Source organism: Pavona decussata, unplaced genomic scaffold (genome assembly GCF_977016875.1).
Source record: "Pavona decussata unplaced genomic scaffold, jaPavDecu1.1 SCAFFOLD_45, whole genome shotgun sequence".
NCBI classification, from domain to species: Eukaryota; Metazoa; Cnidaria; class Anthozoa; order Scleractinia; family Agariciidae; genus Pavona; species Pavona decussata.
In genome coordinates, this window is record NW_028145467.1 from 2,355,827 (window position 1) to 2,381,780 (window position 25,954).

Below are 25,954 nucleotides of genomic sequence, written 5' to 3' on the forward strand. Positions count from 1 at the left end.
TAGACCTTTGATCAATGCAGCTGATAAGGCTTGGTCCAGTCCCACAAACATTATGCAATATGCTGGATGACTTACATTGTGGCCTAATAGACAATCAGAGCCCAGGAAGGGCTTGAAATAAGAGTCACGTTTGACAATTTTCAGTTTTAGTTCTTAGCTAACATTATTGTCAAGGGACCACAAATTCCCACAAGCGCTGGATAATTTACACAGTTCAGCAAAAGTCTCACAACACTGTGCCAATCATTCAGGATATTGGGGAGTTTGACAATAGTAATCATCTGTCGTCAAAGCAAGAGCTGCAAGATCAGAGAAGAGATTATATTATACAATTCAGCAGAGTGTTGGTTGAGTATTATACTTCCCTTGCCTGAAGTCAATTAACCGTGTGATACCAAATCACATCACCATCCAGTACTCAAAAGAAATGGCAAATCCTTCAGAAATTATCAATTTACCAGTAATGTGCCCTAATCAATCAGAATACATTAGGTAATGTGTGTCAGTATCTGAGCTATCTGACTCAGCTCTTAGTTAAAGTGTGCACTCCACAACCAGATGAAGTCAGGCCCCACCAAAATTATTTCAATTTATAATATAAACACAATTTTCCCAATCTTTCGACCCCTTCCCTGTGCTTCCTACACTGCACCCAAAATTACAAGAGAACTCACATAAGATAGTTTTAAATTATTTTACCTTGATTACATGTATACAAGAACAGACGAAGGAGATTATATGCACGGTATAGAAATTTACTGACTAAATGAAATATTATAGTCAGGTTATCAACAGTCTCTCAACAATCACATTATAACCAATTTACTGATGAGAGGTGGCATGATTACCACTCTCCATACAGTTCTCATATAATTACTCTGTGGTAAGGCAGAATAGTTAACAAATTAAACCTCATTACAACTCACTATCCTTATTTTCAAAGCCTGTTGGCACAATTATCCAATTAACAAATCGACGACAGTTTTCTATGGTCTATACTCTTATAGACCATAAATGACGTCAAAAAATGTTCAAAACTCAAGTGGAACCACGAGCCGCAGGCGAGTGGTTTCACTGCCAAGTTTTGGACATTTTATGGCGTCATTTTATGGTCTATAAGAGTATAGACCATAAAAAACTGCCGTCGATTTGTTTTTTACAATAACATGGAAAAAGTACGAGCGGAATTGGCAATTTTTTTCGTTGAGAAAGCGCGCGCGTTACATCTGACGTCATTTTTATCGTCTGTACTCTTATAGACAATAGCTACGAGCCAATCAGCGCGCGGGAATTTGGACAGTTATTGTAAAATCTCTGTTATACTACTTCATTTTATTTCTAGATACATTATTAGTATACCTGGGAGCAACTCTACAGCACTAAAAGCATGCAAGATGTGAGCACTCTCTGTCAGTTTTGCCAAAAGCTAGGCAAAAGGAATGTTTATTCAGAAAGAAAAACTTCAAAGCTGCTCTTGAATTCATGGCATGTATTAAATATGCTGATGTTGAAATTGTACTGGCTTGCACTCGAACACATATGACTTTCTTAAATTCACTTTAAGAAAAGCGTGCACACAATTCAGTCTAATAAAATTAGCAATTTTTGGGACAAAAAAAAACTTAATTTACAACAGTAAATATTACTAATATTAAGAGGTGATTTAAATTATTCTCAAATGGTAACATGTATGTGTTCATTGAATCCCATTTGGACGTTAACTGTTAAGGGAAGGGGAGAAGGTAATTTGAACATAAATTCAATACACAGTCAGCTGCTCAGTTCTGTGAGAGGAGAGGAGATGGTTCCTTTTTATTTGTAAGTATAAACAGTAATAAGGAAATATGTTACTTGTCTGTTGTAGCAACGTCGAATCAAGTCCACCTTTCGCTCGCTCTTACATGAAAAAAAATCCAGTTGCTTTGATCCGCTCTTACGGGAAAAAAATCCAGTTCCTTTTGATCGCGTGTAAGAATCAATTTTGGCTTTCTCGAACACTTTCAAGGCCCTATAAAACCTTCAGGCCCAATAACGATAACACGGCTGCCATTTTGGGGCATTTGACTTCCGTTTTAATCTTAAGCATGCGCACTAAGACCAGAGTCTCTCCTGGCGCCGCCCCGCTGACCAAAAAGCCTGAGGACTCTGGGTACGAGATTGAGGAGAGCCTTGAGAGGGCCTATTCAGCTTAAATTAAAATTTGCCAAAATTTTTGTCAACAAAAAGTGCGTGACATGCTATTTTGTCCAATATTACGAATAAAATACACCTGAAATCAAGGTTGAAAGTGCTTCTGATTTTGTAGATCCCAAACTTCAGTTTCGTTATTCGTGTTAAGGGGATGATAATGATTTCTTACAACTATTTTCTTTCACCATAAACGGCCGTCTTTTTGAGAAAACGATCTTACGAAAAGTCAATAATCTAAACCACACATGTTTATCTTTTGAATTTTATTACGTGCAAATCATTTTCTTCTCTTGAGGTAATAAACGTATCGAGAAAGTTTGAGATGACTTAGAATCAGAGAAAAACTATCCAAATAAGAGATTCTCGAAGTTGGTAGAATTTGAGTAGCGAGTAATTTGTCAACGCGTTACCGAAGTTAAGCATTTGAATTTTACCGGATTTCTCGTCCGTAACGGCCGATTTTTTGGGGGGTGGTCGGATCTCGGAAACTGTAAGGTGTTTGAATATAAAAAATATTGCCTTTCAACATCACTGACCGAAACTAGAAAACAGCTAAAAAATGAAGGAAATCGATCGACCGCCATCCGCGACGCCTGCCCGGTTTTCTCAGACAACGGCTCTTAACCCGCACAACGATTTGGCTTTGATTTCGGCGCGAGCTCTGAGCTCAGAACTAATCATTTGACTTTACGTTTTGTGTGGCTTCCTTAATCAAAGTTTTCCTGAGGACATCATAAAGTCTAGTGAGGGAAGAAGTCTTACGAGTGCTGAGCGCTGCTTGTAAAGATTCAGTGATAAACGCCCGACAGTGGACAACTTGCTTGAAGTAAATTTCCTGCACTTTACCAGTTGTTCAGGTTGTCACACAAAAGCCCAATAATGTAACGTTCAAACGTGAAAATTAAGAGTGGGAACACTTTTGATAAATTGCCAGAAACAGAAAAACTAGTGTAACTGTAAACTAATATATCTTATTACAAAACAATGCAAGTAATTTTGAGACAAATTTATTGTTGTGACCAACATAAAACATACAAACCCACACATTTGACTGAACTTAATTTGGCAATTTCAGCTCGAGCCAAAATGTAAATACTTCCTTGAAACACCTGGAGCGGAAGACACTCAGAGACGCTCGGCCACCAGTTTGCTGTCTTTTCGTAGGCAGCAGGATAACTTTGGTTTTTGTTTTTGTTCGATATTACAAACGAAGACCATTAAATAATAGTAATAAAAAAAGTTGATGAACTAAAAGGTATCAGACGAGGAAACTTATCAACATGAGTTGTTTACGCGCAAGAGGGTACCACGTGATCTTGTGGGAGGTTTAATTTGGTGGTAATCACTATAAGAAATATTTTAGTCAATTCACAAAGTTGTCAGTTCATAACAAAAAGTGTAAGTAACTGGATGTAAAAGTTAAGAATGGCAACCTTTCTGACGAATGGCCCGGCAGAAACAGGAAAGCTTGCTATTGTGAACTTATATCTCATAACAAATTATGACAAAACAATGTAATTTTTAGACAAATTTACGGTTGTGATGCTGATCTCTCAGTTAGAACCCACGCACTTGACTATTAATGCCTGAGGGTGTCAACTCGGGGGAAAGATCTGAAGCGGAAGTTGAAGCTATTCTGTCTTTTCTTAGGCAACAGAATAACTTGGGGTTTTGTTTTATCATCAAGATTAAGAACGATCTCTATTAAATGATAAAAGATCATGAGGTGAATTGAAAGATATCAGACCAGGAAACATTATCAACATCGATTGTTTACGTGAAAAAAAGGGTAAAAGTTTATTTTGAGGAAGTTGTTAATTGTCTAAGCATTAATATTTTAATAGTCAATTCATAAAAAGGAAGGTCATACGAAATAAAAACGTTTTCACCAGCTTGCATATATATACATAGAATATTCATTCGCTACTGGGTTTGTCGGCATACATACGCCGCTTATATTAATTACAAACCTGTTATTACCCTTACTTACTTACTTACATGTTTGACTGAAAGCGGTAGGCGAAAGTTCTAACGAAAAGCGATAATTAGCATTAGTTACAAATTAAACAGGTGCACCTGTTTATGAATAATGGTTTGGAGTCTGTCTCTAATTTTGTTTTTGAAGCCGGACTTCACATTCTCTGGCTTAGCTTGTTTAGATTCTGATTAATCTGATTTCAAACCACCGCAAGATTTAGCAGAGTACATCGAAATACGACTGCCAGAAAGTCTGCTTAATAGCGGAGTCTATTAAAGAAACAGTTGGTATCTAGTCCTGCATAATTTTTGCATTGAGAAATTAATAAGAAAGGTATGAGACAATACTTCAAAAACGATTAATCCCAGAAATTGTCGCGTAAGTTATTGACAGATGGCTCTTAAAACTAAACATACTCAGACAACTGTTATGTCGTTGTTGCATATTTATATGGCCAACTTTTAACTCGCAGCACACATTCGCAGCTGGAGTTGGCCGTAAATTTTTGTCAGCTTCTTTTCAACTGAATTTTGAAAACGCTGTTCTGAGTCGATAAAGAACCACCACTGTTGATCTACCTACCCTAAGGTAAGCTTTTACTTAAAGAAACCAATCTTGAAAATGGTTTTCTTCGGCGATTTCCTATCAGTTATCGTTCACCTATTCACCTGCGTTAGTACTAGAACCTACAAGCAATGCTGGTCTACTGGAAATTAACTTCGGCATGCAAATATATAGAACATATTGCCGAAATAATACTAACATGATGTTGTTTATATGGTATTTATATCCGCTGTTCTGGTGTGTTGGTTCACGGATTGTAGTAAATACACAATGTATGGAAAGTCCTGATGACGATTAAAAGAGAAGGATCAGAAATTCTTTTATGAATTTCCAAATGTTTATTACTGTCAAATTTTCCTCAACTCTAGATTTTAGCATAATGCAGGATTATATTACGCACAGTTTAACACGAATAAAAGAAGTTGAGACGGATAAAATGAAAACCCAATTTAAGGCCTCAAAATATTATTTGTTAATTCTCCTTTAATACAAAAAAAAAACAATGTTATTTGGAATTGGCACGATTCTAGTTAGCTAAGCTTTGTTCCATTGTGTATAGCTTTACTAAAACAGCAATAATTTTAAATAATTCAAAGACGGTCATCTATTATAAGGTCTCTAACTTATAAACTACATGGTGTGAATCGACTACCAAAATTCTCAACTTTTTTGGGGCTGACTTACCCGAAAAATGAGGAAAAGTTTGTTTATCCAAAAGACCAAGTTTCCTTCTCGCGTAAAACAAAAAGAATCAGAAACAGATGTTGCGCAGTCATGAAAAAAGTTGCCACGACTAATGACTCGTTTATACGAGAGTGGAGAAAGATTCAGTTTACGTGAAACAAAATTTCCTCAATGTGTTGTCAGGACTGCGTTGTCAAGACTGAACTAGCGTTAGACTTAACTCTATTGGTTTGATCTGAGGTGAATTTGCACTGTCGCGTAAATTTTACGTGTGTAAATTTAGCTGGCTTTACGTCCGTAAATAAAGTAAGAAGCGATGTGTGAGCCGCATGCGTAAACGTAAAAAGTTGAGCGTCGTTCAACTTTTTAAGTTTACTCAAGCCGTTCATATGTCGCTTCTTATTTTGTTTACGTACCTAACGCCAACTAAATTTACGTCTGTACGCACGTAAAATTTACGCAACAGTGGAAACACATCTTACAAGGAGAAAACAAAACAACAGAATTTAACCATAATGCCCATCGCATCCGTTTGCTCTTTAGCAGAGGGCACAGAATTGAGTCAACAAAGTGTGCGCCCTTGCTAGCATTCATAATTTCTCGCTTGTTTATATCGCATATTTTATCCACGCTACCCGAATGAAATACTGATGAAATATGTTGTCGCATTTTGCCCTTTACACGTTTTCTGCAGGAAAAGAACCCAGCTTAGATATTTTTTATCTTTCAAAGGCTATATTTGGTTGATAAGCCCCTTTAAAATGATCGGCAAATCAAAGCGTTGATATCAGTTTGTCTTTGTACAATTGTTAGTGAGCCGTTGTGTAGTTCGCACTTTAATACTCAGTGTCAGTAGTAAAGATTACTAACATAAAAGCAATGGAAGGTTTAGTTACTAGTCATTTCACCTTAACCGAGCTCCTGAATCTTCCTTGTGTAGGAATAACAAGTAGGAATAACAGCTTACCGTCTCCAAACGTTTTTGCTTAGTCTGTACAAAACTAAAACTACTTCTGAATAAATTGATCTATTTATAAAATGCAGAAATAAGTCATAACAAATATATATCCTTAGATTGGTTGCAAATGGAGTTATAGGTTTCCACTACCCTGTCACCTTGAAAGAATAATTCCCCGGGAGGCCCACATCCCTGAAACCACGTTAATCGCTGCGTTGCCAGCGTGGTTGTCCTGGTGGTGTAGTGGTTATCACACCCGACTAGTACGCGGGGGGACGTGGGTTTAAATCCCACTGAGGGCGAATTTTCTTTCAAACATTTACTCAAAAAATATTATTATTTGGGGTGTATAGGGTTAGTGGTTCTTTCATATACAGTAATTATTAATTGAAAATAGCCTGTATCCTTCATACTGGTGGTGTAGCGATCCTCCCTTGTTTTGCCTTAAGAAACACGCGGACATCCTTCTTGTCTGGGTATAATTTTGAACCACTCTTGAAGATACTAAAAAGTGCTTCAAGTGCTCTCGTCAAAACCAAAAATAGTTTGTTTTCAATGATTGTCTTAAACCAGCATTGACTTTTCAGGCCGCGCGTCATCCAACACACAGGAAACGTGATGATATTTCACTGGCAAGCATTACTATTCTTCCTAACGTATGAACTATTGGAAATAAGAACTTCGTCATCGCAAGTCCTTACCGGTAAGTTTTTTCTCAGTTAACGAGCATTCGCCTGTTTAACGGTGAGTTATGACTAATTCATTTTCACACCCAAGGGGAAAATGTTTAAAATAGCTTGTGTTGTAGATATTTCCTTTCGCACTTTCTTAATAATAAATAGTGTTTATTATCGCAAAATATGCGCTGGCACTTACTGGCGTGGTTTTCAATTTCATGATTCCACTTCTCCAGCGGAAAGTCCCCGCAATTACCTGTGTTAGTAAAAAAAAGCAATTTTATTATTTCAAATTTACAATTGTTCTTCATTATCCAAGAAATATAATATCGTAAATTCCATTTCATTTCTGACTTTTACCACGATAAGATAACCAGATTCAACGAAAGGATGAATTTTTTTTTTTTTGCCAAAAAAAAATAAATAAATAAATCGAGTGTATTTAATTATTTTTTGTTTGAAAAGCAAGCCGGCGATGCTAATTTTCGACTGCGATGGTAAATAAGTGAATTTGTTAAATGAAGAGGTCATGGTTAAAAGAGTTTTCTCATTTTTTTTTTCTTTTCTACGCTGAAAATCACACCGGCGCCGAACCCCTTTCTTGTTTCGTTCAAATTGCAAAATGTGTCATTTGATACTTGTTTTTGTTTAACCCAGCTGCCATTACTTTACACCTTGATAAACGGCTTAGATTTGGTTTCCGGTGAGCTAGGTTAATAATATTTTTGGTGCAAATATATTATAATTGACATTAGGCTACTCAATTCACATATGCTCGTGGAAATTTTTGTTCACTTCTCAGCCGTTAATACATACATTCATCTACAATTTCTCGATCTGGGCTAACAGTTATTCTTTTATCTCAACTATCTCTTGTTGCTTCACCGAACAATAACACTTTTGGCCGGCGTGTTTCAGCCTCATTCTCAGGCGATATTCTGTGGTCTCTAAACTTGAAGCCTAAGCACAAAGCTCAGTTATATCGTTAACGGGCCAAGGAAGTCTAATCAGAAATGTATCAAAGTCAATTGCAGTTTAGGCGTGGGACATGAGAACTCTCCGCGTTAAATCATAATTGTTAAGTCGAGATAAATGCGGCTTACAAATAAGGCTTTAAGGCCGCACCTTTCAAAACATACGGACTCAGAACTTGATGTGCGTGTCAGTGACAATTAGACGGTGACAACCGACTGACACCAAAAATGCCCACCCTCAGAAACCTACAAAGTGGATCGAATTTCGCCAATCACAGCGTGCGAACTTGACCTTCAGTGATCCCAATGAGCCAATAACCTTGCTTTCCTAGGATAACCGTCTCAGTGATTGACGCCAGTGAACAATATTAACGGAATGGTCGAGTCTTGAACTTCAGAGTTCGCGTGTGACTAAAAGACGTAGTAAAGCGATGTACATTTTAAAAAACTACTCCTGCAATTCAAACGCCTACAACATTTACATCAAGGAGTGAAGAACCATTCCTATTTCTCAAAATAATCTTCAACTTATGGGTTTGTACTTTTTATTTAAGGGGACTGCAACTTTGACCGTAGAACACTTTGCAACTGGCAGAATGAAAAAGTCTTGGACCATTTTGACTGGCGAGTCTGGAAAGGAAGCACTACAAGCCAGGGTACAGGACCTACAAGTGATCACTCAGGTGAGAAGTTGTAAAGCTTTGATTACATTGCATCACATTCCATTTAGTTGCATTGTATTGCTAGGTCTTGCTAATGTTTATCTTGTCGACTGGAACAGTAACGCATGTTTCTAACGCTACTGATCAAGTCATCAATGGGAAACCTTTATGCGTGTTATCAAATTAAACTAAAGATGCCAATGCGCTCATTCATCGGTGCAATTTCCATCCGTCTTTCCAAACGATCCCATAAATCCGCCATTCGTACTGGACTTCCCATAGTTTCTGTAGTGGGGAATTCCTATTTCTCAGATTCTCGACTGATACCAATACCACGTATTTCTTACTTTATCAATTAATTCATCAATGTGATACCTTTATTATGGTTATCAGAACTAAAGATTCCAGTTGTTTCCTTGAAGTTTGCGTGCAAATGTGTTACGATAATTTCTGGTCGTATTTAAACAAGGACCCACAATATAAAAAGGATAGCTTCTCACACCTCCGTCACATAGCCACTGCTTCAAGATAATCTTATAGATTTTTTGGCGAAAAATATCGGGCAAGATTTCTGTAATGTATCGATAGTATTGTCTACCTGAAGTTGTGTTAGCGGAAGTTCTCGCATTCTGTAAACGTGCAAAGGATCATGGGGTTTTGTGTGGGCCATGCTTTCCGGTGTCATTGCGGCTGATTAAAGTGTAGTTCTTTTCATAGTTAAATCTGGTTTATTATTCGGCCATACGGGCGTCATTGTTACATTGGCGACGAGGATTCAATTCGTTTGTGAGGTGGTGGCTGTTTTGGAAGTCATTTGTGCGGCAAGTTTTAGTATTTTGTCAGGAAGATGACGGATAGTGGAACCAGTTCGAGTACAAATTCGAGTACAGCTTCAAGTTTACAATCTTCGCCAACCGCGACGTTTGTTCATATTCTTGATGTTGCCAGCCTTCCTCCCTTCAATCCAAAGGAGGATCCGAACACCCTTGCAGTTCGCTGGAAGTTGTGGAAACGCTCGTTCAATCTGTATTTGGTGGCAAAAGGGATTACGAAAGATGAACAAAAAACTGCGTTGCTGTTGCATACTGGAGGGTTGAATTTACAGGAGCTTTATTACACGTTATTGACCGGTACGAATATTAAGCCCTTCGCTGAGAGTATGGAGTTGTTGAATAACTATTTTGCACCGCGGTAGAACGTTCCATCCGAAAGGCATCAGTTTCGGCAAATGGAGCAAGCGTCAGGAGAGTCAGTGGATCAGTTTGTTTGTCGGTTGAGACAGAAAGCGATCACCTGCGAGTTTGAAAGTGTTGATGGGGCAATAAGGGATCAGCTTATTGAGAGATGTAGGGATCCCAGACTTCGCCGTAAGTTCCTTGAGAAAGTAAATGTTACTCTGAAGGATTTACAAGATTTGGCTCGTGTACAGGTAGCAGTGAACATGCAGGTCAAGGCTATGGATCAGTCATCCGGTCAGGTGAATACTGTTTCTGGCAAACCTCACAACAAAGGAAGAGGAAAAGGGACAGCACAGGGTAGGAATAGAGGAAATAGGCCTGGTAAACAGTCTGGTGGCTCTCAGGAGGCAAAAGTGAGAGGCTGTTTTCGCTCTTATTACACTGACCATATGGCACGTGACCGGAACTGTCCTGCCCGTAACAGGATGTGTAATGCATACAGCGAGATTGGATATGTTGCAGTCTGTTGCAAAACAAAGGAACGCAAGCCTCTTACGAGAGATGACGAGGGAAGGAATAATAGTCGGGTTACAGCCTATCAACTATCAGAGGATTCAGCTACTGGCCAACAAGATTATATGCGTTTACAATTGGCGTCGGTCAGCCTGCAGGTGGTAGTGAAGTTGATTTGAAGGTTGGAGGAGTGATGTTACCAGCGGTACTTATTGATTCTGGAGCGTTGTGCAGTGTGATTGATCAAGCAACCTGGGAAGTTTTGAAGAAGAAGAAGAAGAAGAAGAAGAAGAGTATCCAGGGTGAGTCCAAGGAATCAAGCAAAAAGTTGTTTGCTTAAGGACAGAAAGATCCTATTGAGGTGATTGGGACATTTGTGTCTGAGATTGTGTGCGAAATCAGTGGCAACAGTTGTGTGGACGAATTCACAGTGGACAAAGGTCCGGGAAGACCTTTACTCGGAAAGAACACTGCAGAGAAGTTGGGCGTGTTAAGGGTTGGTCCAGATGTGTGTTCATTAACCACTGAAGGAAGTCATGCAGACGTCCGTGAGAAGTATAGAGAGGTTTTTACGGGGGTTGGAAAGCTGAAGGATTTTCAACTGAAATTACACATAAAGGGCGATGCCACACCTGTTGCACAACTCGTACGGAGACTGCCATTTGGTTGAAGAGCCAAGGTTGACGAAAAGTTGGATGAACTGGTAGCCAAAGACATAATCGAGGAGGTGTCACACAACCCAACAGAGTGGGTGTCACCGTTGGTTGTTGTCCCGAAGGCAGATGGTGACATTCAGATTTGCGTGGACATGCACACGGAGAATTCAGCAATAGAGAGGGAAAGACACCCTATCCCTACAATTGAGGAAGTCTTGTATGACCTGAATGGCTCAACTGTCTTCTCAAAGCTCGATCTCAAGTGGGGCTTCCACCAAGTGGAACTGGACGAAAGATCGCGCGAGATCACAACGTTTGTCACGCACCGTGGTTTGTATAGGTACAAACGTTTGTTGTTTGGGGTAACATCGGCACCTGAGAAGTATCAGAAAATTGTGGCGGATGTTTTGCATGGTTGTGAGGGAGTGGCTAATTTGGCAGATGATTTGATTGTACATGGTTGTGGCATAAAGGAACATGACAGGAATTTGCATGCTGTACTGACCTGATTGAAAAAGATAGGGCTAATCTTGAATGGAAACAAATGTCAGTTTCGTCTTCCCAAGCTTACATTATTTGGTCATGATCTGAGTAAGCAAGGTGTTGCACACAGGGAAGAGAAAGTTGCTGCCATCTTGAATGCAAAGCCTCCACAAGATGCCTCTCAGGTCAGATCATTTGTTCAGCATGTACAATATTCTGCAAAGTTTCTTCCCAACTTCGCGCAAGAAGCAGAACCACTCAGGAGCCTTCTGAGGAAGAATAAGCCTTTCATCTGGGGTGAAGCACAGGAAAAGTCATTCCAGAAGTTGAAGCAGCTAGTTGCACAGGCCACTACGCTCGCATATTTCAGAGGAGATTGTAACACACGGATCATAGCCGATGCAGGTCCACAGGGTTTAGGTGCAGTGCTGACTCAATTTCAAGACGGCGAGTGGCGAGCAATCTCGTATGCGTCCAGAAACCTCACTGAAGTGGAGCGCAGATACAGTCAGACCGAGAAAGAGGCCCTTGCCCTAGTATGGGCTTGTGAGAGGTTCAATATTTATGTGTACGGGCGCTCTCTCAAGACTCAATCAATGTAAACCTAAAGACACAAGTAGGGAGTAATTTGATTTTTGTCAAGGCAGTTGCTGAGGAAAGCTTACCTGTTGCGCTGACAGGGAAACAAGTCGAATTGCTAGCCTGAGAGAGTACATTTTAAGTGGGGACTGGTCTCAATGTAGGATGACAGCGTATGTGTGTATCAAGGATGAATTGTGTGTGTTAGGCAAACTTGTTTTGCGCGGTACAAGAATTGTTGATCCAGAGGCTTTACGGGGAGAAGTCTTGCGTCTTGCCCACGAGGGACATCAGGGCGTCGTTAAAATGAAGGCACGTTTAAGGACAAAGGTTTGGTGGCCAAAGATTGACTTAGACGCAAAGCAGGTGTGTAAGTCTTGTCATGGCTGCCAAGTCGTTGGTGAGTTCCAGGTTCCTGAGCCTATGAAGAGAGTACGACCGCCTCCTGGACCCTGGCAAGACAGCCATAGACTTGATGGGCTCTCTTCCCATTGGAGAAAGTTTGCTCGTAGTCGTAGACTATTACAGTAGGTTCTACGAGGTAGCGATCATGAACGCAACAGCAGCTAAGAAAGTGGTGGATGTACTGACACAGCTATTTTCCAGATACTGATTTTCATTTACACTCACGTCTGATAATGGTCCTCAGTTTTGCTGTGCGGAGTTTGAGAAGTTTCTCTCTGATCACGGAATCGAACACTTGACTTCTCCACCACTGTGGCCGCAGGCCAATGGACATGTCAAAAGACAGAACAGAACTTTGCTTAATACTTTGAAAGTTGTTCATGTTGAGGGGAAAGACTGTTGTGAAGAACTGCAGATGTTTCTGCTAGCATATATATCCACACCGCAAACAAGCACTGGTGTTACGCCTGCGTTTCTTATGTTTGGCAGAGAGTTGAAAACCAAACTTCCGGAGTTGAGGTGTGCTGGTAACCTGTTAGACAAGGGGGTCAGAGATAGGGATTGAAAGGACAAGTTCACCCATAAGGAACATGCTGACAACAAGCAGGGTGCAGCTGAAAGCCCCGTAGTGCCAGGAGATCTGGTTTTACTGAAGAACACGAAGACGTCTGGCAAGCTAAAACCAAACTTTGAGAGTGAGCCATACACAGTGCAGACTAAGGAAGGAAGTGAGGTGACGGTTAAGTCAAAGGAGGGGGCCGAATACAGGTGAAACAGCTCATTTGTTAAGCTGTACAACCCACCCAGGGAATTCCCGGAAGCCACAGAGGTCGCTTCTCAACAAGCCACATAGGCCGCTTCTCAAAAAGCACCCAATACTCTTCCACTAGAGGAGAGTTTAGCGACACCAAGGCCAAGGCGGACTGTCAGAATGCTGGAGAAGTACAAGGACTATGTATCTTAAGAACTGAACCCTGTTTGACACGTTGGACTTATGTTGAAGTCTGTTAGACTTGTTTTCATGTTATTGGATTTGAATTTTATTGGACGTCTTATTGAGATAACTCAATGCGAGCAAAACAGTTTTCGTACAGATTTATTTTTCGCTGATTAGTGCTTTATTGACTTTTCCTCTTACTCTGTTTGTCTCTAAAGAAAGGAAGGGATGAAATGTATCGATAGTATTGTCTACCGGAAGTTGTGTTAGCGGAAGTTCTCGCATTCTGTAAACGTGCAAAGGATCATGGGGTTTTATGTGGGCCATGCTTTCCGGGGTCATGACGGCTGAATAAAGTGTAGTCGTTTTCATAGTTAAATCTGGTTTATTATTCGGCCATTGGGGCGCCATTGTTACAATTTCCACACAGCTCTAGATACTTGGCGACTCAGACCCTATTCACACCTGCCGGTTTTTTTAAGAAAGTTGGTGTGACAGTGGTCCACGTGTATTTAATATGTGGGGCGGTGCCAAATAAGGTGAGCCACAGGTAACAACTGTTGCTTTTTCGAGAAAACCTCTTACCTCTTTTTTACTCTCCATATTATAAAGTGAATTTCAAATTGATTCTGTCCGAGTTATTCTGTTATACCGTTTCTGCACGGAATATTCGATGTCAGCAGCTCAATGTCTCCGAAGAAATGACTGACGGCTTGGCCAGGCCAAGGTTCCTTTAATTGTGCGGGTAGCGTTTAAAAGAGCAGGTTAATTGTCTTCCGAATAAGTTCCACTGCAAGACAATTGTTAGTCAAGTCAATCGTATGACAACGGCCTCTCTTTATAACTGAACACAACACTTGTTTTCTCAAACTTGATATGATTATTGTGCGTATGTTTTATCGACAAATGCTTTAATTTCAATACATAAATAAAGGGTTCTCTTATTTTTTATTCTTTCTACCATCTAAGCTATGAATGCTGTCTCTATGCTGTGCCGTGATCTAAAGAATGTGTCCAGCACTGGTGGTGTTTGCAATTTCTGTGAAGAATTGCTTCGTGGAGCAAAACGTCTAATGATTTAATCCCATCATTTCGTTTCCTTTTCTCGCAAAGTAAACACACACATTTTCTACTTGGTCGACGATGACACCTTTCTTAACAATTTGAGGCTCATTTTCACACTGCAGCAAGACAAATCATGATTCATCTAGATAACCAAGCACCAAAAAGAGTTAATGAGTTTGAAGGCACTTCCATTCGGTTTGAGCATGCACAAAAAATAGTGTTTGCCTCAAAACTGTGAGTCATTGAGAACTTTATTAAAACGTTGCAATATATTAAACGTTTCATAGGAAATGGCTCATATATCTACATTGAGACATCCAGTCCTCGTAAATACAACGAGAAAGCCAGGCTACTCAGTCCTTGGATGGTAGGCCCAAAGCGGATGACTTTCTTCTACTCCATGTATGGCAGCTACATTGAGTCTCTCTCAGTCTATGCTAGAATCAATGGCAGTGACTCCAGAATCTGGAGTCGCCATGGAAACCGAAGGACAAGTAATTGGACACAGGGATGCACAGCTGTTAATTATTATGGGATATATCAGGTAAAGTTGTTTAAAAGGCAGTAACGTCATGCATTTAGGGAATTTTGACTTCATGAATGTTAACTTTTAGAAAATGTTAAGAGGGTCCTGAAGGGGTAAAATGAGAACTGGGATTGGCCTGTTTTTGCCCTGGGAAAATAAGATTTAGGTCACTGGGACTGGGATTTGGTCACTGGGAATGGGGAAAAAATGTCAAAAATGGGAATGGGAAAAAGATTTTGTAACCATGCCAGTCGATACATGACCTATTCCCTGGGATTGAGAAAAGTCAAAAAAGTGTTCAAACGCTTTGCTCGTGTCGATTTTTAGCATGTTGAGCCAGCGTCCGCACGTTTCATTTTCCACTGATCGATTTGCGGTCAGCGATATTTCTGTAGAACGACGTTGTGTGTAAAGACAAAGATCTACAAAGCATGCGTATTTCTATAATACAAACAACATGGCGGGAGCGACCGCGAATGCAGAAGTGTCGTGCAAGACTCGCACTGTTGTCTTGGAAGTTAAGTACTTTTCAACTAAAAAAAGTTGTTATAAACACCAAGAACTGTAAACTGGAATAACCATTGGATTGTTCAACAACCCAGATGGAGAAGAATTTTTGTAGAACGTGTGGCATAGAGGAATCGAGTAGACTAAGAGGATTTGCAGATTTTGCTATTGAAGTGTTTTACATTGTACAAGAGTGACAGGCCTGCACGACTCCCTAGTGCATGTTTTAGCCTTTTTTTTTTATCTTCGATTGACCACCCTCTTTGTAACATAGTGCCCTTTTTGACTACTAGCTTTATTTGTTTCCTGGTAGTCCCGTTTCAAATCCTTGGCCAGGCTTTGTGAATGCCAAGCCGGTAAACGTCCCTACCTGTTGCGACTTGTAAAGAGTTTTTGGTTCAGTTCAATATTGCAGATGCTCTACAATGCGTTCGACTCCCGTTGCAAGAACTCAGATTTTCTTTTTTTCAAGTACACCTGAAAAAACTTTCAAAAAACACGCCTATCATTCATTTATTTTATTCATATATGGTATCCCCATTACCTTGTTATTTCCTTGTAAAATTAAGATATCGACTTCTATCTTTGGAAACAGATTTCTGAACTCTTGATTGTATGCTTATAACATTATCTACGAATTTAGGCGGTTTTTTTTTATACTACGGATTTCCTACTCCTGATCTTGTTGTTATCTCTTCTCTTTCTTTCTTGTCCCTTTTTCACTCTGTTTTGTAGATTATAATTGAAGGAGTGGCTGGCTTGTCCTACACCGCCGACATTGCTGTTGACGACATCCATTTTAGCAACCACTTGACTTGTCCTCCAGATAATAATACAATGCCGCTTCACATGTTTGGAGGTAAATAGTTCTAGATGATAGCGGGTATTACGGATAGGTATTTTTTTGCCCCATATTTCGGTCAGGAAAATTTTCATCGGGATCGACAATGGAAATAAAGCGTTTAATCTTCAACATATTTATCATGTTTATATTGATATGCCTGTCATAGTCTTTTTTATTTTTATTTTTATTTTTATTTTTTTTACGATTATCGATTCCTTTTAGCCTACCAAGTTAAGTGTTAGTGTTTCATTTACTATAGCTTTTTTAGCTCTTGATTAAAGCTATTTTTGGCTCGTAATTATTGAACAAACTTATTAAAATTATTTTCAGCTTTTCTCAGAGCAACAATGCGTTGTTTTAGTTGTTTTATCAGCACCATATCTGATCCTTATCTACATTTAGATCCACATTCAAATATCTCCTGTTTGTTTAAGTTTGTATACTTTTTTTTTTGTTTGTTTATTATTTGTTTGTTTTTTTACTTAATTATGCGTCGTTTAAATTTCCCATTAGTGAAATTCTCTACCCAATGGAGGGTGCCATGGCCTGCATATTATATAATCTAATAGCTTTTTTCCCCGTCATGTTTTTGAACACCCTCACATGTGACGAGAAACGAGCTTCCGTAACTGATCTTGATTGTGTATAGTAGATACCTACTTTAATGTCCATTGTCTATACAATGAAAAGCAGCAATTCTATTATTTAGTTATTTATTTATTTAATGTTTTATTTATTTACTTATTTATTTATTTATTTATTTATTTAAGTGTTTATTTATTTATTTATTTATTTATTTATTTATTTATTTATTTATTTATTTATTTACTTAGTTATTTATTTATTTATTTACTTATTTATTTATTTATTTATTTACATATGTACTTACTTACTTATTATTTCTTGCAAATGCCCTTTAAATGCTTCTGACTTTATATAATCATCTTGAACTCTAATAAATAAATTACCTATCTGTTTTTTTTTATGAGCTTATAATCAATTTGGTTAAGGTTCTCTGATCGATAGTCTTATTTCATTATAGACGATTTCTTATCTTTTCTTTTTTTTTTTTCTCTTGTTTTATTTTCTTCAATTACATATATTTCTTTATTCCTTACTAGCAAACTGTACCTTCGATCAGAGCTTTTGCGGATGGCGTAATGTTGCACCTCCTTGGGACCAATTTAACTGGCACGCGAGGAAGAGTGGAACTCCAAGCTATAGAACAGGACCGAGTTCGGATCATACTGGTAACTAAGCAAAAAGCCTCATTTTCACTCGTCTTACATGATAGTTTATCGCAGGTACTAAATCCAGTATCCAATGCTTATTTTACAATAACTATCCAAATTCCCGCGCGCTGATTGGCTCGTAGCTATTGTCTATAAGAGTACAGACAATAAAAATGACGTCAGATGTAACGCGCGCGCTTTCTCAACGAAAAAAAAAAGGCAATTCCGCTCGTCCTTTTTCCATGTTATTGTAAAAAACAAATCGACGGCAGTTTTCTATGGTCTATATTCTTATAGACCATAAAATGACGCCATAAAATGTCCAAAACTTGGCAGTGAAACCACTCGCCTGCGGCTCGTGGTTCCACTTGAGTTTTGAACATTTTTTGACGTCATTTTATGTCCTATAAGAGTATAGACCATAGAAAACTGCCGTCGATTTGTTAAACAACCTCAAATCCACACTGATCGGCAATCATACAAAATGTTAATGGTTTGAGACACTATATCAAATATTCGAAAGGGTGTGCCTCTCGTTTCTTCTTGCTGAGGTCAATTGCAAAGGTCGTTGTCTGATTTTTCATCGAACAGTTAGCAGTTACTTTCCTGTGAAATTTTTGCCACTCGTCAAAAAAGTTTTCAAAACTTTGTTGACCAGTCACTCTTGCTGGACTCTGCAATCTGATCACGTGCGTCGGTCATACCACTGACTCAATTATTGACATTCTTTCGTCTGTCCTCCAATCCCAAACTCCGTTACACCAATCAAAACGAGAGTCAGTATTGTACAATCTTTCATTGTTTCAGGAGGTGGAAAATACATCTATATCGAGGCATCGTATCCGAGAAGACAACATGAAACATCGAAGCTACTGAGTCCTTTCATACGTGGTCCCGTATGCTTTCGCTTCTATTACCACATGTATGGAATTCATATAGGAAGTCTTGATGTCTCCCTTCAAACGTTAGAGACAACTATAAATGAAGCGGTCACGCTATGGACAATGAAAGGGCAACGGGGAAACAGGTGGAGCAGGTGGAGAGAAGCTAGCATTTATATTGGTTACACAGGTGATGAATTTCAGGTAGGCTAAGTTTTATATTTATGGCGAATTTCTCTGTGGAAATGTTACAAAAAGTGGCACATCTCTGTTGGCGATGGGGGAAGGAGCTGCACCCCGAATACTAACGAACACTTTAAGCTTTAATCCGGGATCCCAAACCACGCGCCTTGGAATCTAACCCTAAATTACTTTCTGATTACATCACTGATGAGGAAGAACGCGTTGGGTGGGATGTTCTTGGGGGACTTCTTGAATAAGACACAAGTTGTATGGTTTTCGTTGTGTGAACTGAAAACAAAATTCCCACGGGAGAGTAGAACAAACTTCAGTTCATTACAAAACTACTGTCATGTTTAGCAAGGTTCCTGATTAAAGGGAACTTATAAGGACCACGAAGAAATGACGACAAAGTAATCTATGACTAATTGCACTTAACAGATATCCAACGTAGCTGCTAATGTTGGACGTTTAAGAATACTTCCTACTTTCGCCGGTGTCCTTCAGCAAAAAATTCATTCGCGCAGATTTGAGAAAATAATAATAAAAAAAAAACAAATATATCAATGGACTGTTAAATATATGTAGTTTTTAACAAAAATGTAATTTTAGCAATATTTTTACATTATGAAATACCACGAGCCGTTAAACTCCCAAACGACCGAGGCCTGTTCTATTGAATTGATCGGGTATTGAACGCCATGGCATGACTGAAACAGCTGCACATCAATCAACAAAAAAGTGTCAGGCTCGGGGTGGTAAGTCATTTTGAGATAGTGACACCTTTGTGATTTCTTTCGTTGCATTTATTTTCCATTTTCGTGTGAAGAGCTGTATTAGTTTCAGTTTTGAAGTTTTGTTTTCTCCAAATTTTTGATTTAACAGTAAATATTATTTTGGTTGAATGAAAAGATTCTCTCGTTCATAGGAAATAACCTTAACCCTATCTAGACCGGGGGTCTTTTTAACATTTGAGGAAACATTAAACGGCCTGAAACTTTAGGACTTTTTGGAACTTTATCTGGAAACAAGCTGATGCCATCGGTTAGTGTTCATTGACTTTGCCATGGCAACCAACTTTTCAAGTGAAATTAAAGGCTTTTTCTTTTTTAAGAAAATGGAAAATCCTTATTTAAAATGAAGTTCTATGCTTTTAGCACATATTAGTGTCCCTTTATTGATTCTGAGTACGTTTTGCTTAGTTTTGGCGCTTTCCTGAAGTTTTGGAGAAATCCAGAAATTCAAGATGGACGTACTATCTCTCCTCCAAGTGTCATTGCCAGAGCTTTTTATACTTGCGAAGTAGGGTTTAAAGTGATTTTGGCCTGACCCCTAAAGGCGAGTATTATTTATATAATGTCAAATGCCATTTTAGATCGTATTGACAGCAACTGTTGGTAGAAGCTTTGCAGGCGATATAGCTGTGGACGATGTAACATTCACTGCTGGGATGTGCGTGGAACTGACTCCTCAAGGTACGTGAAACGCTTTGTGTTTTGTGAAACAAAGAAAATTGAACCATCAGGTTTGCTGATTCGAGCTCTTTATTATCTTTTTGCGTTTCTTTTAAGGAAATTGCGACTTTGACCTGCACTTTGTCTGTGGACGCACAATTCTTCTATGGATTTCACTTTATTTATTTATTTATTTATTTATTTATTTATTTATTTATTTATTTACTTACTTACTTATTATTTCTTGCAAATGCCGTTTAAATGCTTATGACTGTATATAATCATTTTGAACTCTAATAAATAGATTACCTATCCGTGTTGTTTTTTTTTTTTTTTAACGAGCTGATAATCAATTTGGTTATGCATCTCTGATCCATAGTCTTATTTCATTATAGACGATTTCTTATCTTTTTTTTTTCTTATTCTATTTTTTTCAACTGCATATATTTTTTTATTCTTTACTAGCAAACTGTACCTTCGATCAAAGCTTTTGCGGATGGCGTAATGTTGCACCTCCTTGGGACCAATTTAATTGGTACGCGAGAAAGAGTGGAAATGCAAGCCAAGGAACAGGACCGAGTTTGAATCATACTGGTAACTAAGTAAAATTCCCATGCAGTTTCCCTCGTTTTACATGATAGTTTATTGCAGGTACTAAATTTTTTGCACATGATCCAGTATCCAATGCTTAACAACCTCAAATCCACACTGATCGGCAATCATACAAAATGTTAATGGTTTGAGACACTATATCAAACATTCGAAAGGGTGTGCCTCTCGTTTTTTCTTGCTGAGGTTATTTGCAAAGGTCGTTGTCTGATTTTTTATCGGACAGTTGCCCACCCTACTACAAAGTCAATCACAGCGTGCGAACTTGACCTTCAGTGATCCCAATGAGCCAATAACTTTAGTTTCCTGAGAGAACCGTCTCAATGATTGACGCCAGTGAACAATATTGACGGAATGGTCGAGTCTTTAAATTCAGATTTCGCGTGTAACTGAAAGACGCAGTAAAGCGCTGTACAATTTAAAATACCACTCCTGCAATTCAAACGTCCACAACATTTACATCAAGGAGAGAAGAACCATTCCTATTTCTCAAATTATTCTTTAACTTATAGGTTTGTACTTTTTATTTAAGGGGACTGCAACTTTGACCGTAGAACACTTTGCAACTGGCAGAACGAAAAAATCTTGGACCATTTTGACTGGCGAGTCTGGAAAGGAAGCACTACAAGCCAGGGTACAGGACCTACAAGTGATCACTCAGGTGAGAAGTTGTAAAGCTTTGATTACATTGCATCGCATTCCATTTAATTGCATTGTGTTGCTAGGTCTTGCTAATGTTTATCTTGTCGACTGGAACAGTAACACATGTTTCTAACGTTACTGATCAATTCATCAATGGGAAACCTTTATGCGTGTTATAAAAACTAACGATTCCAATGTGCTCATTCATCGGTGCAATTTCCATCCGTCTTTCCAAACGATCCCATAACTCCGCCATTCGTACTGGACTCCCCATAGTTTCTGTAGTGGGGAATTCCCATTTCTCAGGTTCTCGACTGATACCAATACCACGTATTTCTTACTTTATCAATTAATTCATCAATGTGATACCTTTATTATTGTTAACAGAACTAAAGATTCCAGTTGTTTTCTTGAAGCTTGCATGCAAATGTATTGCGATAATTTCTGGTCGTATTTAAACAAGGACCCACAATATAAAAAGGATAGCTTCTCACACCTCCGTCAAATAGTCACTGCTTCAAGATAATCTTATAGATTTTTTTGCCAAAAATACCGGGCAAGATTTCCATACAGCTCTAGACACTTGGCGACTCAGACCCTATTCACACCTGCCGGTTTTTTAAAGAAAGTTGGTGTGACAGTGGTCCACGTGTATTTAATATGTGGGGCGGTGCCAAATAAGGTGAGCCATAGGTAACAACAGTTGCTTTTTCGAGAAAACCTCCTACCTCTTTTTTACTCTCCATATTATAAAGTGATTTTCAAATTGATTCTGTCCGAGTTATTCTGTTATATCATTTCTGCACGGAATATTCGATGTCAGCAGCTCAATGTCTTTACTAAAAGAAATGACTGGCGGCTTGGCCAGGCCAAGGTTCCTTTAATTGTGCGGGTCGCGTTTAAAAGAGGAGGTTAATTGTCTTCCAAATAAGTTGCACTGCAAGATAATTGTTAGTCAAGTCGATCGTATAACAACGGCCTCTCTTTATAACTGAACACAACACTTGTAAATGCTTTAGTTTCAATACATATGTAAAGAGTTCTCTTATTTATTATTCTTTCTACCATCACCTTAGCTATGAATGCTGTCTCTATGCTGTGCCGTGATCTAAAGAATGTGTCCAGCAGTTGTGGTCTTTTGCAACTTTTGTGAAGAATTGCCTCGTGGAGCAAAACGTCTAATGATTTAATCCCATCATTTCGTTTCCTTTTCTCGCAAAGTAAACACGTTCATGCTTTTCTATTTGCTCGACGATGACACCTTTCTTAACAATTTGAGGCTCATTTTCACACTGCAGCAAAACAAATCAAACAACCAAACAAAAAGAATGTATTGACTCATCTAGATAAACAATCACTAAAAAGAGTGAATGAGTTTTAAAGCACTTCCATTCGGTTTTAGCATGCACAAATATAGTGTGTGCTTTAAAACTGTGAGTCATTGAGAACTTTATTAAAACGTTGCAATATATCAAACGTTTCATAGGAAATGGCTCATATATCTACATTGAGACATCCAGTCCTCGTAAATACAACGAGAAAGCCAGGCTACTCAGTCCTTGGATGGTAGGCCCAAAGCGGATGACTTTCTTCTACTCCATGTATGGCAGCTACATTGAGTCTCTCTCAGTCTATGCTAGAATCAATGGCAGTGACTCCAGAATCTGGAGTCGCCATGGAAACCGAAGGACAAGTAATTGGACACAGGGATGCACAGCTGTTAATTATTATGGGATATATCAGGTAAAGTCGTTTAAAAGGCAGTAACGTCATGCATTTAGGGAATTTTGACTTCATGAATGTTAACTTGTAGAAAATCTTAAGAGGGTCCTGAAGGGGTAAAATGGGAACTGGGATTGGCCTGTTTTTGCCCTGGGAAATAGGATTTAGGTCACTGGGACTGGGATTTGGTCACTGGGAATAGGAAAAAAATGTCAAAAATGGAAATGGGAAAAAGATTTTGTAGCCATGCCAGTCGATACATGACCTATTCCCTGGGATTTAGAAAAGTCAAAAAAGGGTGCAAAAGCCTTTTTCGTGTCAAATTTTAGCATGTTTAGCCAGCGTCCGCACGTTTCATTTTCCCCTGATCGATTTACGGTCAGCGATATTTCTGTAGAACGTTGTGTGTAAAGACAAAGATCAACAAAGCATGCGTATTTTTATAATACAAACAACATGGCGGGAGCGACAGCGAATGCAGAGGTGTCGTGCAAGGCTCACATTGTTGTCGTGGAAGTTAAGTACTTATCTGCTAAAAATGTTGTTATACACACCGAGAACTGTGAACTGAATAAACTTTGGATTGTTTAACAACCCAGATGGAGAAGAATATTCGTAGAATGTGTGGCATAGAGGAATCGAGTAGACTAAGAGGATTTGCAGATTTTGTTATTGAAGTGTTTTACATTTTACAAGAGTGACAGGCTTGCACGACTCCCTGGTCCACGTTTTAGCCTTTTTTTTTAATCTTCGATTGACCACCCTTTTTGTAACATATGAGGGTGGGTCTTTGTAGGTTTCTGTGAGCAATAGTCGTTGCTCTATTAAATGCTAGGCTTTCATGAGGATTTGTTTAAATTTTGGCACTGCTGGGATTATTAAGAAACATACGGCCAGTTTGTTCTTATTTGATTTTTGAAAGAGTGCCAGTTTCCTGTTTTCAAATTGCACTTCTGAGAGGGTCCTTCGAACAAGGTCCTCGGGATAACCTCTCTCCTGTAGGCGTAATTTAAGATTAAAAATTATTTTGCTCGATCTTCAAATATTTTTTTAGAGGAGTTTGTTCTAAAAAGTCTCAGAACCTCGCCTTTGATGAAGCTTTTTTGACATCTGGTGGGTGGCAGAGATTTGAAGTGCGTACGCACATGAAGAACTAAATTTCTTCTGAATCTTTCGCCACTATAAATGTTTGTATCCAAAAATGTCGCTTCTGTTTCTGAAATTTCAGCTGTAAATTCAATTGTGGGGTGGTGTTTGTTTGCTTTCTCATGTTCAATGAACTGCATTATCTCGTCTCTGTTAAAAGTCCAGAAGGAAAATACGTCGTCTACATGTCGTTTTCAAATGAGTGGTTTTAAGGCTCTTTGGTTTAAAATCTTCGTCGCAACCTCAGCAATGAACTATTGGCAAAGGCGACTGCTATTTTTGTAGCCATGGCCCTACCATGGGTTTGTAGGCAGTGCTTTCCATAGAACTGGAATGAATTTTCTTGGTGAATTAAACTTAGTGTTGGCTGGTATTTAGAAGCCGTTATTTTGTGAATACCAAGAGAAAAGAGCTGGTATGTATAACAGTGGGTTTTTTTTTTTCTGAATTCTGCTAGTGGGAATGGGATTTGAACACTGGGAAGTGGGATTTGGAGAAACATGGGCTGGGAAATGGGATTGGTAACCCCCTCCCCCCCCCCCCCCCCTTCACGACCCTCTCTTTATATCCATTCAGCAACCAAATGTCACAGTTGCCGGATAACAAGCTGTGGTGTATGGGAATTCTCACTTTGAATGACCTATTATTCATTATTATGCCAACAAAAAAGATTGGTAGGTGAAGCCATCCAAGTTATAGAAATTGTGTTTGCATGCCTTGAGACGGGGCCTTTTTAGATCATGTGCGACCCATGGTGATGAATCAAAGTGCGAAGTAATTGTCCATCCTTATAAGAAAGAGAAGGCAGCGTGGTCAAATAGTTACAGGGAAGGACTTGAAATCTCAAGTGCCCTTTTTTACTACTAGCTGGATTTGTTTCCTGCAAGAGAGGTTGAAAGTACCTTCATCCTCTCTTGTTTCCTGGTAGTCCCGTTTTAAATCCTTGGCCAGGCTTTGTGAATGCCAAGCCGGTAAACGTCCCTGCCAGTTGCGACTTGTAAAGAGTTTTTGGTTCAGTTCAATATTTCAGATGCTCTACAATGCGTTCGACTACCGTTGCAAGAACTCAGATTTTCTTTTTTTCAAGTACACCTGAAAAAACTTTTAAAAAATACACCTATCATTCATTTATTTTATTCATTTATGGTATTTCCATTACCTTGTTATTTCCTTGTAAAATTAAGATATCGACTTCTATCTTTGAAAACACATTTCTGAACTCTTGATTGTATGCTTATAACATTATCAACGAATTTAGGCGTTTTTTTTTTTTTTATACTACGGATTTCCTACTCCTGATCTTGTTATTATCTGTTCTCTTTCTTTTCTTGTCCCCTTTTCACTCTGTTTTGTAGATTATAATTGAAGGAGTGGCTGGCTTGTCCTACACCGCCGACATTGCTGTTGACGACATCCATTTTAGCAACCACTTGACTTGTCCTCCAGATAATAATACAATACCGCTTCACATGTTTGGAGGTAAATAGTTCTAGATGATAGCGGGTATTACGGATAGGTATTTTTTTGCCCCATATTTCGGTCAGGAAAATTTTCATCGGGATCGACAATGGAAATAAAGGGTTTAATCTTCAACATATTTATCATGTTTATATTGATATGCCAGTCATAGTCGTGTTTATGATTATCGATTCCTTTTAGCTTACCAAGTTAAGTGTTAGTGTTTTATTTGCTATAGCTTCTTTAGCTC

At 38.8% G+C, this 25,954-nt stretch overlaps 2 protein-coding genes across 2 annotated transcripts in view; both read left to right on the plus strand.

Moving 5' to 3' along the window:
• Positions 1-4,633: 4,633 nt before the first annotated feature.
• On the plus strand, positions 4,634-18,706 carry LOC146482666 (MAM and LDL-receptor class A domain-containing protein 1-like). The gene is made up of 7 exons (XM_085106945.1): positions 4,634-4,756; positions 6,962-7,077; positions 8,580-8,708; positions 14,791-15,047; positions 16,272-16,395; positions 17,502-17,630; positions 18,420-18,706. The coding sequence occupies exons 2-7, from the start codon at positions 6,993-6,995 to the stop codon at positions 18,704-18,706; spliced, it is 1,011 nt and encodes a 336-aa protein (XP_084963071.1). The 5' UTR covers positions 4,634-4,756; positions 6,962-6,992.
• Positions 18,707-20,041: 1,335 nt separating this feature from the next.
• LOC146482667 (MAM and LDL-receptor class A domain-containing protein 2-like) overlaps positions 20,042-25,954 on the plus strand; it is an 89,749-nt gene continuing 83,836 nt past the window's right edge. Inside the window, exons 1-5 of the mRNA XM_085107089.1 lie at positions 20,042-20,148; positions 20,593-20,721; positions 21,269-21,397; positions 22,865-23,121; positions 25,602-25,725. Of these exons, the coding sequence (XP_084963215.1) occupies positions 20,124-20,148; positions 20,593-20,721; positions 21,269-21,397; positions 22,865-23,121; positions 25,602-25,725 (664 nt within the window). The 5' untranslated portion in view covers positions 20,042-20,123. The remainder of the gene's footprint in view (positions 20,149-20,592; positions 20,722-21,268; positions 21,398-22,864; positions 23,122-25,601; positions 25,726-25,954) is intronic.